This window comes from Magnolia sinica, chromosome 7 (genome assembly GCF_029962835.1).
Source record: "Magnolia sinica isolate HGM2019 chromosome 7, MsV1, whole genome shotgun sequence".
Lineage (NCBI taxonomy): Eukaryota > Viridiplantae > Streptophyta > Magnoliopsida > Magnoliales > Magnoliaceae > Magnolia > Magnolia sinica.
Window position 1 is genome coordinate 23,127,821 of NC_080579.1, and position 18,176 is coordinate 23,145,996.

Here is an 18,176-nt window from a genome sequence, read left to right on the forward strand (position 1 = left end):
GAATACGTACAAGTTTAGTCCCTATGGATTCAACCTCGGTCTTATCGAGTTATTATTACATCGTGACCCTACACTTGGGATTGTGAACATTCATCATTTTCTTCATTTCATTTTAGGGCATTGGTCTAAAATTCAGGTAGATCGATTGAACAAGTGGATCCCACAATAGGAAAATATCGGACAGTGGCCCTTAACAATCCACTCTTTCTTCACTTATGGCCCGGTTAACCGCTGGATCTAGCTCATCATTCAACCATGCATAGGTAAAATTACATAGCCAAACTTGTGAACTGTGTGGATTTCTCTCAAACATCATAGCGGACCCCACCATCATGGAAGCCATCTCCATTTGACTTGGATTACAGCGTAGCACACACCACCATCTCCTTGCTGTGTTGTCATGGAAAAATTTTGTGCGGCTCATGCCTAAAATGATCCCCAAAAATGGATAGACAGTGCGGATGTAATTCATACATCATAGTGGGGCTCACAAAAACTTGCCACGTCATCACTCTACCAACGTGGTAGTGTGTGCTTCACTGCACAATCCAAGTCGTCCGGCGTGTGTGCTTCACTGGGCAATCCCGGTCCATGGAGATGGACGTACGGACTCCTAATCGGTAATGAACCCTCTGGCACCGAAGTGATGGAAAAAGCTCTATAGCCCAACCATGATGTATGTGTTTTATCCACACCATCTATCTATTTTTCCAATCATTTTATGCCACGAGACAAGAATGAGACGTGGAAATCTTAGGTGAACCACACCACAGGAAACGCCCACCCATTAAAAACAAATTAGGGCTACAAAAGTTTTGTATAAAGCTGATATTTGTATTTTCCCTTCATCTAATGCATTGCCCAGTGAATAGGTTGGATGGCGAATAAACATTACAGTAGGCCCTGGGAAGTTTTTAATGGTGTGCATTCAATCACCTCTATTTCATATGGTGTGGTCCACCCGAGCATTGGATTTACCACATTTTTGGATTCATATCCTATAATGAGATCTCTAAATAAATGGACAGCATATATAAGACACATGCATCATGGTGTGGCTCACAGTGCTTTTCCACCACAAACTAGTACTGAGCTCGGCACTGGAGTGATCACTACCAAAGCCGAGTCCCAACTCACCCAAGATGGTGCGGCCGTTACTGTGGGGCCCACCTTGATGCATGTATTTTATATGTTGTCCATTGGTTTTATCATATCATTTTATGGCATGATCACAAAAATGAAGCAAATAAAAATATTAGATGCACCGTAACATAGGAAACCGTGGTGACTGACAATTAACAACTTATAGGGTCGTTTGGCACTGTGGATTGGAGGGGATTGGAGGGGGTTTCAAATCTTCTTAGTTGTTTGGCACATAAAGTAACTGGGGTTTACAAATCTAGGGGGTTTCTAATCCCCTCTTTGAGGGGGTTTGCACAATGAGAGCTTGGATTACAACTAAAATCATTTCAATCGTTGCTGGTGTGACATGTGTGTCACTGTACACTATCATTCTATTGGGCACATGGCTCACTAATGATGATCATCCAAACATTGTCCATGTAAATTAGCACCATCCAAACAATGTCCCTATTAATCAACGATTAAAGATCATTGGTTAGTCACTCAGACATGATCTTGTGCTTGCGGTCCATCTAAGACTTGGAATTTCATCATTTTCAGGCAAAGCATATATTTCAGCGGGCTTATCACAACCATAGTGTCAAAAATTATATATCTCACTAATTAGAAATATTAAAGTTGATTTAGTAATTAAATTGAAACCCTTGTAAATCTATCATGCATAGGTATTTTTGGATTAAAGTTGATTCACACTCCAGGGTGCCAAACACACGATGAGGATTGCAAATCCTGGGTTTTCCAATCCTGGGGATTCCGAATCTAGGGGGTTTCAAATCCACGCTCCCAAACAGGCCCAAGAATAGGTCACAAAAGTTTTGGATCAAGCTAATAATTGTTTTTTCCCTTCATCCGGGTTTATGTGACTATATCTACAGGTTGAATGGTAAATAAACGCTATCGAAACATTATAGCGTAACGTAAGAAGTTTTTAATAGTGGTATGTTCAATCACCACTGTTTCCTATGGTATGGTCTACTTGAGATTTAGATCTGCCTCATTTTCCATTTCACGCACTAAAATGATCTAGAGAAATAGATGGACAAAGTGGATACAGAGGCCCCACTGTAATGGCAGCAATCTTGGGTGAGGCCCGGGGCCACCTAATATGCTCCCCCATCCCTACTACATTCTGACACAACACCCATTGGGTAACACTTGACCGTGTAGGGCCACATTGAGGGATTTGTTGTATACATACATGCAATCCTTCCTCTCTTTTTTTCAGCTCATTTTAGGACACTATTTTAAGATTTAAGCAGATCCAAATCTCAGGTGGACCATACCACTGGAAACAGTGGTGACTGACCATTAAAAAAATTTCTTGGCCATAGAAATTTCCGATCAAGCTATCTTTGTATTTTGCCTTCATCCAGGTCTGTTTGAACTTATTAATTGGTTGGATGGCAAATAAAAATTATGGTGAACTCTAGGAAGTTTCTACGGATGGGCATTCAATCACCATTGTTTCTAGTGTAGTCCACTTGACATTTGGATATGCTTAAATTTTGGTATCACATCTTAAAATGAGCTGAAAAAACGGTTGGACAATGTGAATATATAACACATTCATCAATGTGGGCCCCACGGTGAGGGTAACACCCATTAAAAACTTTATCCGCCCTGAACAATTATCATGCAACCGCTTGAATTTAGGTGGAGCCAACTTTCGTTATGCTTGTAACAAATCTAACCCATCCACCATTTTATTGATCTCATTTTAGGTCATGGGCCCGAAATCAAGGCTGATCCAATGGATAGGTGGATCCCACAACAAGCAAACGCAGGACAATAGCCTCTAACAGTCTACTCTTTCTTTGGTTGTGACCCACTTGAGTGTTGGATCTAGCTCATCTCTCAGTCCTTTACCTGACCAAACTTATGAACATGGTGGATATCTCTCAAACGTCACGGCGGGTCGTACCATCATAGAAGCAGTCCCATTGTTAATATTATTACACAGCCGGATAATGGCCTGCCAGACCCTGTCATGCAACTGTTCAATCCATGTGAAGCCCACTTTCTTGATATTTGTTTCAAATCCAATCCATCCACCATTTTTTATCTTATTTAAAAGCATGGCCCCAAAATCCAGGCGAATCCAATGCACAGGCAGATCTCATGGTACCAAAAAAAAAAAAAAAAAAGAAAAGGAGAGAGACATAGTAAAACATCATACGTTGGCCTTTACTTGTCCACTCTTTCTTGGCTAGTGTCTCAATTGAGTGCTAGATCTGTCTCATCCTTCGGTCCTGGAGAAACTTGTGAATGAGGTGGGTTTCACTCAAACATCACGGTGGTCTCACCATCACAAAAGGGCCGTGTCTATTCACATGTAAAGATGGGATAGAATGGGTAAGAGGGCTGAATTGTCATTTTATTACTCAACGGCAATCCTTTGTAACTCAAAAACTGCCCAAGCGGTAGAAGGTCCAGATGAGGAAACGATGAGCAGTTTTGGAGAAATAATTTAAAAGTATGGCAAGAGACTTGAATTGTCATTTTCTTACTCAAAGTGGCAATCCTTTGTTAGTCAAAAGTTTCCCTAACGGTATAAGGTCCATATAAGGAAACAATGAACAATTTTGAAGAAATAACTTAAAACTAATAGTTTTTCAGTCCATACACGAAAAGAAAGGCGACTTGCAAGAAAAACTCTTGAAAAGTGCTTGTGGAATAAAAGATGACATTTTTGAAAGGTGTTCTTGTAAGAGGGTCCCTATCTAGGAATTGCCTCTATTTTCAAGGGTGAGCTAATCCCCTACTTTTTAGGATTTATAGAAATTTTAAAAATAATAATAATAATAATAAAGTGCATGTATGAGATGATGAGAGAGTACTAAATACTAAGCTAGAATGCATGACCATTTGAAAATTAATAAACTGAATAGGAACTTATCTTGGATGGCGTGGCATCACTTTCTCAACTCATACAAAACTTGAGAGCTAGCGTGACACCTTTTTCCATGCATTGGAACTCTAGAAAACATGCTTGCCTCATTCAATTCCAAAAGGCATGAAAGGTTGGCATGACACCATCAGTAAGCAACCAAGCGCTTGTGTGACAAATAGAAAGAAGGGAGAGGCTTTTGAGTTTTAGTCCCATACTGACTGAAGAGGGAAGAGAAGATGAGAGTAATCTTAGTATAAAAGGGATGGAAGGTGAATGAGAAAAGCATACCTTTCTCGGCCTTTTGGCTAAGATCAAGTGTAGTATCTGTTCTTATCAGTTTAATATCTGATACGTTGGGTCATTGGCTCACATGATATTAAATTAATTTCTAGTGGGGGAGGACCCACCACAGTAGCTTGCTATTGGGGCTCTCAAGTGTCGCCCTTGTGTTGCACTATTACATGGGCCTGGCGCACCCCTCGCAAAGCTAATTACGAATGTTTTCAATAAACTATTGGGGCCCATCAAATAATCTTGCATTAGTTTTATTAGAAGTTAAATTGCTGGTTTCTACTGTAAATGGTAGTTTGTGGGCACCTGTCAATTGATCATTTCCATTGTAAATTGCTTGGTGTTTTTTTTTTTTTTTTTTTTTTTTTTTTTTGCTTTTTATTTTAGGGATTTTTTACAACAAAATTCTTTGAGAATGTCATTTTTCCAAATAATGCCTTTATGAATTGAAATACTAAAAGCCAGTGTTTAAATGGGATATTTTGTTTCCGGTTGACAGCTCCGTCGTGGTGGGGTGTATCTATTTGAATAGGTCAGATCATTTAAAAAATCACAAATAATCAGTCCCAATAAAAACTCATTTCAATTAAGGCTGTTGGAATTTCAAGTGGGACCTACAGACTATCATGTGAGTGAAAAATAACTGCCTAACCACCCTTCTGGAGGAAAAATGGTTAAAAGATTCCCTCAAAAGCAAGCCCAAGGAGAGGTGAAGCAAGATGATTTTCTACCTCGCGCAATACCCACAATGATCTCCTGGCCAATCGTATGAGAACTTTATGATGATCTCATATCATATAAAAATAACCTTGCATTAACACAAATCCTCAAGGATGTCATCTCGAGCCATATCCATAAATAGGTACCACACTACTTTTTATCCATTCATTTTCCATTTTCTTTGATCTGATTGTTTATTTTAAATAACTTTGTTAACCAAAAAGGCCAAGTATCTCCCATAAACTTTTAAAGCTTTGTTAGTATACCATATGTTTTGAAAGCATTTCTTATTTCCCTCTTTCTCAAAGCCTCTTTCAGTTCATTTGAATTTGCAATTACTCATATCCCTATACTTACCAAGTTGTTTTCATTTAACAGGTTTTGAAAAAAGATTCTCCACTTTTCAATGATCTTCTTGTCTTTTAATAGTACCCTCTAATTATAGTTCTTAATTAACGCATCTAACATGATACATGTTCATACCCTTGCTCTCAGCTTTTGCATAAATATTAAAAAAGATACTGAATTATTTATAAACTTTAGAATTTATGTTTAGAATTTATATTTGATTGAAGTTTTGTAATAAATAAATAAATGAATAAATAAGACATTTACAAGCTAAAACTATAAAGGGTAGAGCTTCAAATAGGTGTGTGTGGCATCCATTTTGTCATCTCACCAAATCTAGCCCTTTTTAACCAGTATGGCTTAAAAATAGAGTTGACTCAGATGAGTTATGGGTTAACTCATCGTGCCAGCTTACCTTGGTTTCTAAATGTAGGCAATTCTCACTTTAAAAAAAAAAAAAAAAAAAAAAAAAAAACTTCATAAACTTGAAATATTACAAACTCCGATCTATGTGAGCTACTAATTGCACTATCCTATTATTGGTTTCTAGTCATCTTTCAAGTTTAAAAACAATGACGTTTAAAAAGAATCTAGAATAATTGAATTTTCTTACATCAGAAACCTAGTTTCTTTGACACACTTATGCACGCGCGCGTGCACACACACACACACACATATACATACATGCATACATATATGTGTGTGTGTGTACATCCATATATATATATATATATATATATATATATATATATATATATATATATATATATATATATATATATATATATATTATATATATGAATAAGGTGGACAATTTGAGACACTTGTGAGGTCCCATTCAACGTTCATGTATAGTTCAAAGGCAATTTTTAAATTTGGGGTCATGTTTCTATTATCCAAACTATTTATATGATGAGAATGCTTATGGGCAGTGGGGATACCACCAAAAAAAGCTAGCTTGAGAATATTTCAAACCTTCGCTCACATCACACTTCTCCATGCAAGGCTAGCCCTGGCCCAACCTAGCCTGATAAGGCTAAGGAAGGGGCGAGACCTTTTTAGCCCGACTAGGAGTAGGGCCAGAGCTTAGAATTTAAGCGACGCATGACGGCCAGCCTGCCCTAGCCATTTATCTTTTGTGAGTAGACTCTTGAGCTCGAAGCATGGTTCTTTAAAACACATCGTTCTTGATTCAAGAGATGGATTCGAAATTGAATCTTCAAATAGCTTGTTTGTCGTTCTTGTTGGCATGGGTGGCCAAAGCCACTGTACCGGTGAAAGTTTTCAATGTGAAGGATTTTGGTGCAATTGCTGACGGTAAAACAGATAATAGTAAGGTAAGAATCATATGACTACAGAACAATGCATGCATTTTATTAGTACATCAGGGAAGAAAGTAATTGTATTCATATATTTTCTAGGCGTTCTTGGATGCCTGGAAGGAGGTATGTGCATGGGATGGTATGGGAAGGGTTTTGATTCCGAAAGAGACATTTCTCATCAATCCAGTGGTGTTCAAAGGGCCATGCAAGGGCCCTGTGGCATTTCAGGTTGCCGGGGTGGTGAAGGCACCCAGTCTTGAGAAATTTGAATCGGACAGTTGGGTGGAATTTCAATACATCAATGGTTTGATGGTCACGGGTGGTGGAACATTCGATGGGCAAGGAGCTTTAACTTGGCCACACAATAAATGCCTCAAAATGGTGAAATGCAAGCTCTTGCCAACAGTAAGTATGATCTTTCATGGCTAGTTTTCAACAATGCATGCATGAAGATGAATAATGAGAGGAAATGACAAGTTGGGTTTGTTTGAATCACAATCCTTAAAGTTCAGCTTTGTCAAGGACCTAACCGTTCGTAGCATATCTTCGATTGATAGCAGGTTCTTCCACATGATCCTTTTTGGGTGCAAGAACATCAAGATCCAATCCATTAGCATCTCTGCACCTGGGGATAGTCCTAACACGGACGGTATCCACATAGGAGACTCAATTGGGGTCAAGATTTCTCGTTCTGTGATAGGCACTGGCGATGATTGCATCTCAATTGGGCCTGGAAACTCCAATATCTCCATCTCCAATGTCTTGTGTGGACCGGGGCATGGTATCAGTATTGGTAGCCTTGGCAAGTACCCCAACGAAGGTGATGTGATCGGTGTGAATGTGAGGAATTGCACACTCACAAGCACCACCAACAGCATAAGGATCAAGAAATGGCAAGATTCTTCTGCTTTGTCTGCATCCAATTTCAAATTTCAAGATAATAGTCATGAACAATGTCTATAATCCAATCATCATAGATCAAGAGTATTGCCCGTACACCTCCTGCAGCCAAGAGGTACTTTACTAACTCCTCAAGAGTGATATTATTAACATGGTATTTTAGAATTCTCCAAATAAAGAAAATAACTAACTCATTGCATTGGTTTGGTGTTCTATCTATTCTTGCTTCTAGTCTCCTTCGTGGGTTAAGATCAGTGATATTAGCTTCATGAACATCAGGGGTAGTTCTGCATCTCAAGTAGCAGTCAATCTCTTGTGCAGCAAAGGCGTGCCATGTCAGAATGTAGAGTTAAACAGCATTAACCTGGTGTACAGTGGATTGGGTGGATCTGCCACATCCTCATGTTCTAACATAAAGGGAACTTCTTCTGGTCCACAGAGTCCTCCATCTTGCCTCTAATCCTCTTGATTCTTCTTATAGATAGTTTCTCAATGCTAAAAAAATAAAGATGTAATGTATTTCATTTACACAGGGTAATCACCCTTACCATTTGAAGGAGCCTTAATTTTTTACTCCTATTATGGCTTGATGCATGCAATGCATGCAACTGGAAATTAATGGTACCCATATACATTGTATCATCCACACTTCTAATAAAATTCATTATTTCTTCTGTATCTTATCTCTTGCTAACAGATGCAGGAATATTTGTGAGATCCCACTACTACAACCGAGGAAGCTTTGTGTAGAAGCTTGACTCGATGAGTAGAAAAGGAGAGGTGGATCATATCGATTGATATATCATAAAGGGGCCATTATGATGTATGGGTTTTATCCCCACTGTCCATCCATTTTTCCATATCATTTTACGGTGCAAACCCAAAAAATGAGGTAATTCCAAGGATCAAGTGGACCACATAGTGGAAATTAAGCAACTGTAGTTGAGAACTTTTGGGGGGTTACAGAAGTATTGGATCAAACTGATATTTGTGCTTTCCCTTCATCCAGGTGTATGTGATCTTATTAACAGGTTGGATGACAATTAACCATAACAATGGGCCCTAGGTAGGTTTCAATGGTGGGTGCCATTATCACAGCAGCTTCCTATGATATAGTACACTTGAGCCTTGGATCTACCTCATTTGTGAGTTTATACGTTGGAATGATATAGCAAAATAACAGGCTGTGTGGAAAATCCCATATATACCTTTTTAAAACTTCCCAATATTTTTACAGTCCTAAAACCGCTTGACATCAGTCTGACCAAAGTATTTTTTGCATTTACAAATTCACCCATCTTTTAAATAAAACCATTAGTAATATTATTTTGAAAAGCACATAATACTAACCTACTTTATTGCTACTTGTGACAAATTCGACCTGTTCATCATTTTTTTCATCTCATTTTAGGGCACATGTCTAAAATTCAGGCTGATCGACTAAACAGGTGGGTCCCACAACAGGAAAATATCATAGGGTGGCCTTTAACGATCCACTCTTTCTTGGCTTATAGTCCAGTTAACCACAGGATCTATCTCATCTTTCAACCATAGGTAAAACTACCTAGCCAAACTAGTGAACTATGTGGATTTCTCTCAAACAACACAGCGGACTTCACCATCATGAAAGTCATCTCTATTTGACTCCGATTACAGTGTATCACACACCACAACCTCCTTGCTGTGTTGTCACAGCAAAATTTTGTGGGGCTCATGCCTAAAATGATCCCAAAAATGGTTAGACGGTGCGGATATAATTCATACATCATAGTGGGGCTCATAAAAACTTGCCACATCATCACACCACCTATGTCGGTAGTGTGTGCTTCACTGCACAATCCAAGTCCGGCGTGTGTGCTACACTGGGCAATCCCGGTCCATGGAGACGGACGTACTCCGATTCGGTAGTTACCCCTCTGGCACGAGGTGTGGAAAAAGCTCTATGGCCCAACCAAGATGTATGTGTTTTATACACCGTCTATCTATTTTCCCAAACGTTTTATGTCTTGAGACAAAAGAATGAGACATCCAAATATTAGTCGACCACACCACAGGAAACACCCACCCATTAAATTCATATTGGGGCCACAAACGTTTTGTATAAAGCTGGTATTTGTATTTTCCCTTCATGGAATGCGTGGCCCAATGAACAGGTTGGATGGCAAATAAATATTACATTGGACCCTATGAAGTTTTTAATGGTGTGCATTCAATCACCATTATTTCATATGGTGTGGTCCACCCGAGCATTGGATCTACCACATTTTTGGATTCATATCCTAAAATGAGATCTCAAAATAAATGGACAACATATGTAAGACACATTCATCATGGTGGGGCTCACGGAGCTTTTTCAGCACCTAGTGGTACTGAGCTCGCCACTGGAGTGATCACTGCCAAAACCGAGTCCCATCTCACCCAAGATGGTGTGGCCGTTACTGTGGGGCCCACCTTGATGCATGTATTCTATGTATTGTCCATTGGTTTTATTTTACGGCATGATCACAAAAATAAAGCAAATAAAAATACCAAATGCACTGTAACATAGGAAACGGTGGTGATTGGCAATTGCTAACTTGTATTAAGCCACAAAAGTTTTGGATCAAGCTGATATTTGTTTTTTAGCCTTCATCTAAGTTTACATTATCTTATTAATATGTTGAATGATAAATAAATGCTATGGAAACATTATAGTGGAACTTAAGAAGTTTTTAATAATGGTACGTTCAATCACTGTATCGTACAATATGGTACACTTGAGATCTAGATATGCCTCATTTTTTATTTCCTGTGCTAAAATGACATAGAGAAATGGATGGACGAGGTGGATATAGAGGCCCAACTGTAAGTGGGGAATCTTAGATAAGGCCCAGGCCGCACCTAATATGCTCCCCCATCTCTACCACGTTCTGACACAACACCCAGCTGGGATTTGTTGTACATGCACGTAATCCTTCGTTCTTCTTCTTTATCTTCTTCTTCTTCTTCATTTTTATTTTTTTTTTCTTTTTTAGCTCATTTTAGGATATCATTTTAAAATTTAAGCAGATCTAAATCTCAGGTGGTCCATACCACTGGCAACAGTGGTGACTGACCATTAAAAAATTTTCTTAGCCATTAAAATTTTGGATCAAGTTATTTTTGTATTTTTCCTTAATCTAGGTCTGCTTGAACTTATCAATTGGATGACAAATAAATATTATGGTGGGTTCTAGGAAGTTTTTACAGACGGGCATTCAATCACCATTATTTTCTAGTGATGTAGTCCACTTGACATTTGGATCTGCTTTAGTTTTGATATCACGTCCTAAAATGAGCTTAAGAATGGTTAGACGATGTGAATATATAACACATTCATCGATGTGGGCTCCACAGTGAGGGTAACACCCTCTAAAAACTGGATCCGCCCCAACAATTATCATGCAACTGCTTGAACTTAGGTGGAGCCAACTTTCCTTATGATTGTAACAAATCTAACCCATTCACTAGGGGTGCACACAAGTTGGTTCAGTCCGGTTCCGGGGTGAAACTAGAACCAAACCGTTCTTAACGGTTCTAAGAAAATCAGAACTATAACTGGACCGTTTGCACCCTAGAATTGAACCGGAACCAGATCATAAAACTGGCTCGATTCAGGATTGGTTTTATAGTTATGGGCTATTTATAATCTAGTCCAATTGCTTGTTGTTTTTTAAATCCAAGTCATGTCTATTCATGTTGTGATCCATTTGATGAATCATCTAGATATTGTGTAAGGAAAAACAATCCAATGGCTCAATGTAAACCATAAATCATGAGTTAAATAAACAACTAATATATATATATATATATAGAGAGAGAGAGAGAGAGAGAGAGAGAGAGTGTGTGTGGAATGAGGGCGGCATGAAGAGAATCAAGAGATTATGATTTTCCTTTTAATATTTATTGCTTGAGATGGTTCAGTTCCAAGTTTGGTTCAAGGTTGATTCTACGCAATTGCAGATTGAGAACCGAACCAAACTAATTGATTCTTTAATTTTCAAAATTGAAATTAAAACTGGTTGTGCTTTAGAGAAAACGGACCCACGACATGGATAAACAGATACATTATGGTGTGCCTGCCGACAAAACTGTCCATTCCTAGCTAGAGACAAGCAAGGGTAGGACGTGACCCCAATAAAAAATAAGGTACAGCAATCATAATCACAACGCATGCAAAGAGCTGTGTATGCTAGGGATCAACGTATGCCCGTCCAAACAATCCGAATAGTCGCCCAATTTAGATGGGACACAAGCCAAAATTACTATCAATTGATGACCTTAATTGGTGGCCATGAAATGAATGGATATATTAAATAGATTTTCCAAAATTAACAGAGCGTCCGCTCATGGAAGGTTGTATGTCCCAAAGTGGGCGTACAACTTGGACTTACGTACAGGTACGCCATACACATGTGCAGCAGCCATACGTATCCACATGGACTAGCGTTTCGCACTGTACAATGCGAATGTTCTCCTCACCTTGAAATTAGTTCTCTTGATATGCAGGTACTCAGGAATTGTGGAACCCACGTTGCAAAGTCAGAGTCCCCAATTCAAGTTGCGTGAGCCACTGTGACCATTGATTCGTAAGCGTCCCTTGAAACCATTGGATACTTTTCATTTTAAACCGTCCAATAAATGCCCACCAATCCGACATTAGATGATCAGATATCCTATTTTCTGGCCCAACAAACCGTCCCAAACCTAGACGGCTTAGTTTGAATTACTTATATTCCACGTATGCAATTTCTTAGTAATTTGTGCCAGCGTATCATGCATCAGACTGCCCGAGTATCTAAACTTTTCCCGGTGCAATGTATGTTTGAGCCTGGGCTTAGTACAAGGGACCTATGCATTACGATCTACACCGTTGACGCCATGTGCCAAACAATGGATGGAAGTATTCAGAAAATCCCGGCGATGATGGGATTCTAACCATTAGATTGATCCGAATGCACATAGATGGGAAACGGATTGGCTACTCCCCCTGCCACCAGCCAACGGCTGATGGTCGGTGCTTTGTGGCCCCACCATGATGTATGTGTTTCATCCATTCCGTCCATATATTTTTATAGATAATTTTATAGTGCTATAATAAAAATGAGGACTATAACTATCTCAAATGGACCACATTACAGGAAACAGTGTTGAATGATCTTCGACCATTAAAAACTTTTTGGGGGCCATAAAAGTTTTGGATCAATCTGATCTTTGTTTTTTCCCTTCATCTGGCTATTTATGACATAATTAACAGATTAGATGTCAAATAAACAGTACAGTGGGCCTTAGGAAGATTTAAATGGTGATTATCCAATCACTATTATTTTTCTGTGGTGTGGTCCACCTGAGATTTCTGTCCCTATAGTTTTTGAGATCAACGATCTACACCGTTGACGCCACGTGCCAAACATTGGATGGAACTATTCAGAAAATCACCGCGATGATGGAATTCTAACGGTTAGATCGGTCGGAATGCATATAGAAGGTGAAGAAAGAAATAACAACGACCCGTATTCAGCACACTAAAAGGCCAGAGATGAATTTGTCTAGGCTTCCTATCTGTGAGATTTGTTAGCAATCTCAAGCCGTCCATCAGACCAACGTTTTTTTATCAATGTTCCACAGACCCCACTTGTACAATCACAAGGCTCGAGGATACCGTTCATTTCCTCGGTTCGAAGATCATTGGTTCGCCATCACTCCATTGAATAGGCTATGCACAGGTTCTCCCAGCTCTGATAAGTGCGAACCATGATCAAGTAATCCAGGCCATTGGGATCTTGATCATGGTCCACCCCTCGCCAGAAATTGAAAAAAAAAAAAGAAAAGAAAACCCCCCGTCACAAATACATGATTCCTCTCGGGACCGGATTAGGTGCGGCCCCGGTCTTAACCAGCACAATGCAGCCCTGACCTCAGACCCCACCTTAATGTATGTATTTGTATATCCACACCGTCCTTCCAATTTTCCCGCTTATTTTATGGCGTGATCCAAAATATGAAGCAGATCCAAATCTAAAGTAGACCATACCACCGGGAACAGTGATGATTGATCATTAAAAACTTTTTGTGGACCAAAAATATCTTTATCAAGCTGATATTTATTTTTTACCCTTCATCTAGGTTTTTTTGATCTTATCAACAGGTGGGATGGAAAATAAAAATTACAGTGGGCCTATGACTGTTTTATGGTGTGTGTACAATCATCACTGTTTCCTAAGATATAGTCCACCTGAGACTTGGATCTACTTCACCTTTTTTTTTTATTACCATAAAATGAGATGTTAAAATGGATTGACGGAGTGGATATACAATATATACATCAAGGTAGGCCCACGGTCTGGGCCGCACCGTAGTGGGTAAGGCCGAGGCAGCACCTAATCCGCTCCGTCGTCTCTCTCTTCGTTTTCTGTCTAATTAAAACTCGAGAAACGGCAAAGCGATTCACGCTAAGAGAGATAGAAGCAGCGAATCACACGGGATAACTTTCACACGTGTAACAGATACAATCCATTATGGCGCTGGCCGCTGAGCTTATACCCCAAGAGGGCCGTCCGAATGTATCGTCTGGTACTCTCGTAACGTGGCCGCACGTACATGCTTAATATGGGAATACACACAGTTTTTCTTTCCAACCGTCTACTTTTCCTCATGCGAGTGTGGCCCACCTAGTTAAGTAATTTTCGTGATTTCTGGTCCACGAAAATTTCAATGGTTTTCCACTTTATCATTAGATCCGATCTAGCGTACGATTTTCAAATTAGAATATCTAGTGCGAAGAATATATTAAATATATACTCGCGCGAATCTCCCTAGCAATCCTTTCTAAAAACTGTAAGCATCGTCATCCATTGTTGCATTCTCCCCCACCAAACAGAAACAATGCCTGCTTCTTCCTGATTGATTGATGCAGAGAAAGAGAGAGACCAAACCCCAATGGAGGAAGAAGGTATGGATCTTCATCTGCATCTTTCTCTCTATCTCTCCCCCCCTCTCAATCGGTTTTGATTGTAAGCACTATTTCATGCATTTGCTTGATTTTAATTTTTTTTAAAATTATTTTGTATTTCCATTTTGGTTGGTTGGAAATTGTAATATTCATTCATGATTTGTTGTTTTGGGTCTTTCCATTTTCTTTTCTGTGATTTTTGGTGTTTTTTTTTTTTTGGTTCTTTTTTATTTGGGGGCATTTTGGAGTTTAATTATGAATTTTGGTAGGAGAATGATCATGTGGGTCTAGATTGGTGATATAGCCCCCGTGAATTGTCCTGTTGATTGCTCAATAGGGTACAATAAAATTACTGGACCTGATTAGCTCGTAGGGCCAACCTTCCTGCGATCTACATGGTTCAACAGTGGGTAGTGGTTGGATCAGGAATTGTTTCTACTGAACAAATCCTGGACTTGGAAATTGGATGGTTGGGTTTGGTTGATGGGGGAGATTTTTCCAGCGTCGCCAATCCATGGTGGAGCTTGCTAGATGAACGGTTTGGATCGTTGAAAGATGGTCCCTCTTGTATGGAATGCTGGCGCGGATGAAGATGTATGGTAGTTTGGAGCATTTTTCTCTCTTTGAGAAGAAAATTTTCCATCAAGTGCCTGCTTCGGCCGGGGTTTTCAAAAGCCATCAAGGAATTGGTGAACAAAATTAGAGGTCGGAGTGCAATCTTTAATTTTGCAGGTTTCTCCCAATATTACCACTTCCCTTTTTTTTTAAAAAAAAAGAACCTCTATGCAAGTTGTCATCATGAAGAAAGTTTCCTCCTGGCCCCACCTTTGTTGGGAACATTTGAAAACCTATTTTCAGAACTTCCCCACCCAAATGTTTCTAATATTTGTGTGATACGTTTGGAGGACACGGAAATGGTAGACTATCTATTCTTACACTGCCTTTATGCCCAGAACATGTAGAGTACTTTCCTAAGCATTTTTACTATCCAGTGGATGAGGCTGGAATCAATTGGGGATCTCTTCCTGGCTTGGCATGGAGTTGGGCTTAAGAAAGATAGGAAGGTGTGTTGGAGATTGGCTTTACTAGCTGGCCTTTGGACATTGTGGGGAGAGTAATGGTAGATGTTTCCATAATTCATGCACATCGTTAGTTGAAGTGTTTGCCAAGGCTAAAGCTTCTAGTGGTGGAATGGCTTCTTATATTAAGTCAATGGAAAATTGTAAATTTTCTTTTATTCTAGGCTTGCAATTTGCTTTTCTGTTTGTAGTTTTTGCACTATCTCCGCGCTTTCTCTAATAGATGGATGTTACCTTTCAAAAAAAGCAAAAAAGTTGCTAAGAGTGTTGACAAGAAATGATTTTTATTTTTATTTTTAAATACAAGTAGGGTTTTAAATTTTGGCTTTGAAGATATCCATTTAACTGATGGTTTGAGTCTCCATCAAAGATTGCCATTGGTTGGTCAAATATTCATGTTCATTTCTTCTTTGTGAGTAAACATTTCTTTCTGATTTTATCTTCCTTCCACAATTAGTTGAGATAAGGCTTAGATAAAGAAAAAGAAGATGATGCTGATGACAATATGCTGGAGCAACATGACCGTTACTTTGATATGAATGTTCTCAAATTCTAATATTTCAATTTTAAAGTGAACGAAAAAAAGGGAAATAGGCGTTCCACGTCGAACTACTCTCCTATTCCCATTTGTTAGGCATTTTTATTGCATGCATTTTGAAAAATATGCTTTCCCGCTTCCGCACCTGAACTTGGTGCAGATTTCCCTGCTGCTTTGTGCAACTGAAAAAGGGGATGTGTTCATAATTTGTGGTGACAATTGGTATTGTGCAAAATTTGAGTTCTTTTGTGGAAAAACCACAACAATAACAATACTTTAATTGTTAAAAGACCATCGACCTGTTGGCCTAAAATTCCAGATGTATGGTAGAACTCTAGGCAAATGAAGGCAAGTGAAGATTTATTTATTTATTTATTTATTTGCAACATGTATGGTTTTCTAGATTTTTACTTAAAAGGAAGATGGTGGTCAAGGGGACATATGGTGCCCCTCTATGAAGGGAGACTTATACCAGTGCCATTAAAAATATCTCTTGCATGTATTAGCTGCTACTCACTATGAGGTCCTGGTGATTGAGAATATTATTTATGTTTGTTGAAATTGGTGAGGGATTGTTGAAGGAGGTGATCTTGGCAGGAACCATGGTTTAGTGGGTGTAGGTGGAATTGTTAGAAGCAATCAAGGCGATATGAAGGACTCAAATGTAGCGGAAGTGAGAGTGCTTATGATGAGCTTAAAGCTTTGTAAGTAATTGTATCATCCATATTTCGGTTGAGCGGGATTCCACAAATGCCTTTTAAGTGGGCCAAAGAGACCATGGTTTCTAGATACCATCATAGGTGAAATTAGAGACATGCCATATCCCTTGCTTTGGCCTTTCCCTAGTTTGAAGAAATGCTAATTAGGAGGGGAATCAATTTGGGGGGAAGGCAATCTCTGCAATTTTATAAGCTTTTGATGAGGACATCCGACCGTTCATTGTGCACCAACGGAGGAGGATAGTGATGCGGCCTTCTTTGTGGCTAGACGAGTGTTACATGGGGCCCGTGGGGTCTAGATCACATCCCTAGCCATCGTAGAAGACCTCACGTGCATGGTTTGTGCATCTTTGAAGACCTCACACTTGGAAGATGCACATGGGCTGCGTAGTGTGGAGTTCCGGACCGTTGGATCAAGTGCACCCGTTGATCGAACCATTGGATCGAGCATATTGAACTGTTTACCCACTTTTGATCGTGGCCCATCTCAACCGTGGATACTTTAGGACTTAGGTGTTTTAGTTTTTATTTCTTACTTTATTAGGATTTAGTTTATTTTGCGGTTTTATTTTGATTTATGCATTAAATGACATATTAAATATTAGGGTTTTTTAAAGAAATCTTTCTTAAGAGCGTTTTTTTGTTAAAAAAGAACAAAATGCAGTAGTAACCGAGTAGGCATACTTTGGGTGGAAGTCAAAACATAGGTAAACTAGGACCCAATAGGCTAATAGGGTAATGACAAGAAAAGGTCTGAGAAAGTATATGATTACTCAAATATGCATTAGTAAGAATCACATCAAAGTGGAAACATTTTTGGGAGTTGGGACATACCAATTAGTAAAGCCAGTGACATCTAATAAGTGGTGATTCTTATGCTTAGTCACACTAGCCTGTTAGTGTGTGTTCAAACCAGAAACTATTCTACGAGAAGTTCAAATCCATTCCATTCTGATATTGATTGGTCTTGGTTCAACATGCTTTCCACGTTATTGGTTCCTAGAAAAGTCAATCACGTAGTCTAACATCATTCTTTCAAGTAATTATAGAGACTTCGAGCACTAGATTCTCTTCCTTTATCATGTATAAGAACTTTGATGTTCCTATCACATATTCTGAATTATACTTGAAAATATTGGTCACATCGTTCAAGTTCTCAAGATAAATCCAGGTTAGCTACTTCTTTTTTTTTCTTTTTTTCTTTTTTTCTTTTTTTCTGAAGAGCAATTCCAAGTTAGCTACTTAATATCTGTAAA

General features: G+C 39.0%; 1 protein-coding gene, 1 non-coding gene and 1 pseudogene across 5 annotated transcripts in view; all 3 read left to right on the top strand.

The window, feature by feature from the left end:
- Window positions 1-4,317: 4,317 nt before the first annotated feature.
- On the top strand, window positions 4,318-4,514 carry LOC131252245 (U2 spliceosomal RNA). The gene has a single exon (XR_009174280.1). It is a non-coding gene; the product is annotated as a U2 spliceosomal RNA (small nuclear RNA).
- Window positions 4,515-6,591: 2,077 nt separating this feature from the next.
- LOC131250596 (exopolygalacturonase-like) lies at window positions 6,592-8,074 on the top strand (annotated as a pseudogene).
- Window positions 8,075-14,428: 6,354 nt separating this feature from the next.
- LOC131251212 (homeobox-DDT domain protein RLT2) overlaps window positions 14,429-18,176 on the top strand; it is a 66,656-nt gene continuing 62,908 nt past the window's right edge. Inside the window, exon 1 of one of the 4 annotated variants that reach the window (XM_058251802.1) lies at window positions 14,429-14,584. In XM_058251802.1, coding sequence (XP_058107785.1) covers window positions 14,572-14,584 — 13 coding nt within the window. In that variant the 5' untranslated portion in view covers window positions 14,429-14,571. Of the gene's footprint in view, window positions 14,585-14,818; window positions 15,317-18,176 lie in introns of those variants that run through there. The other 3 variants (XM_058251801.1, XM_058251800.1, XM_058251799.1) reach the window with 3 other exon arrangements.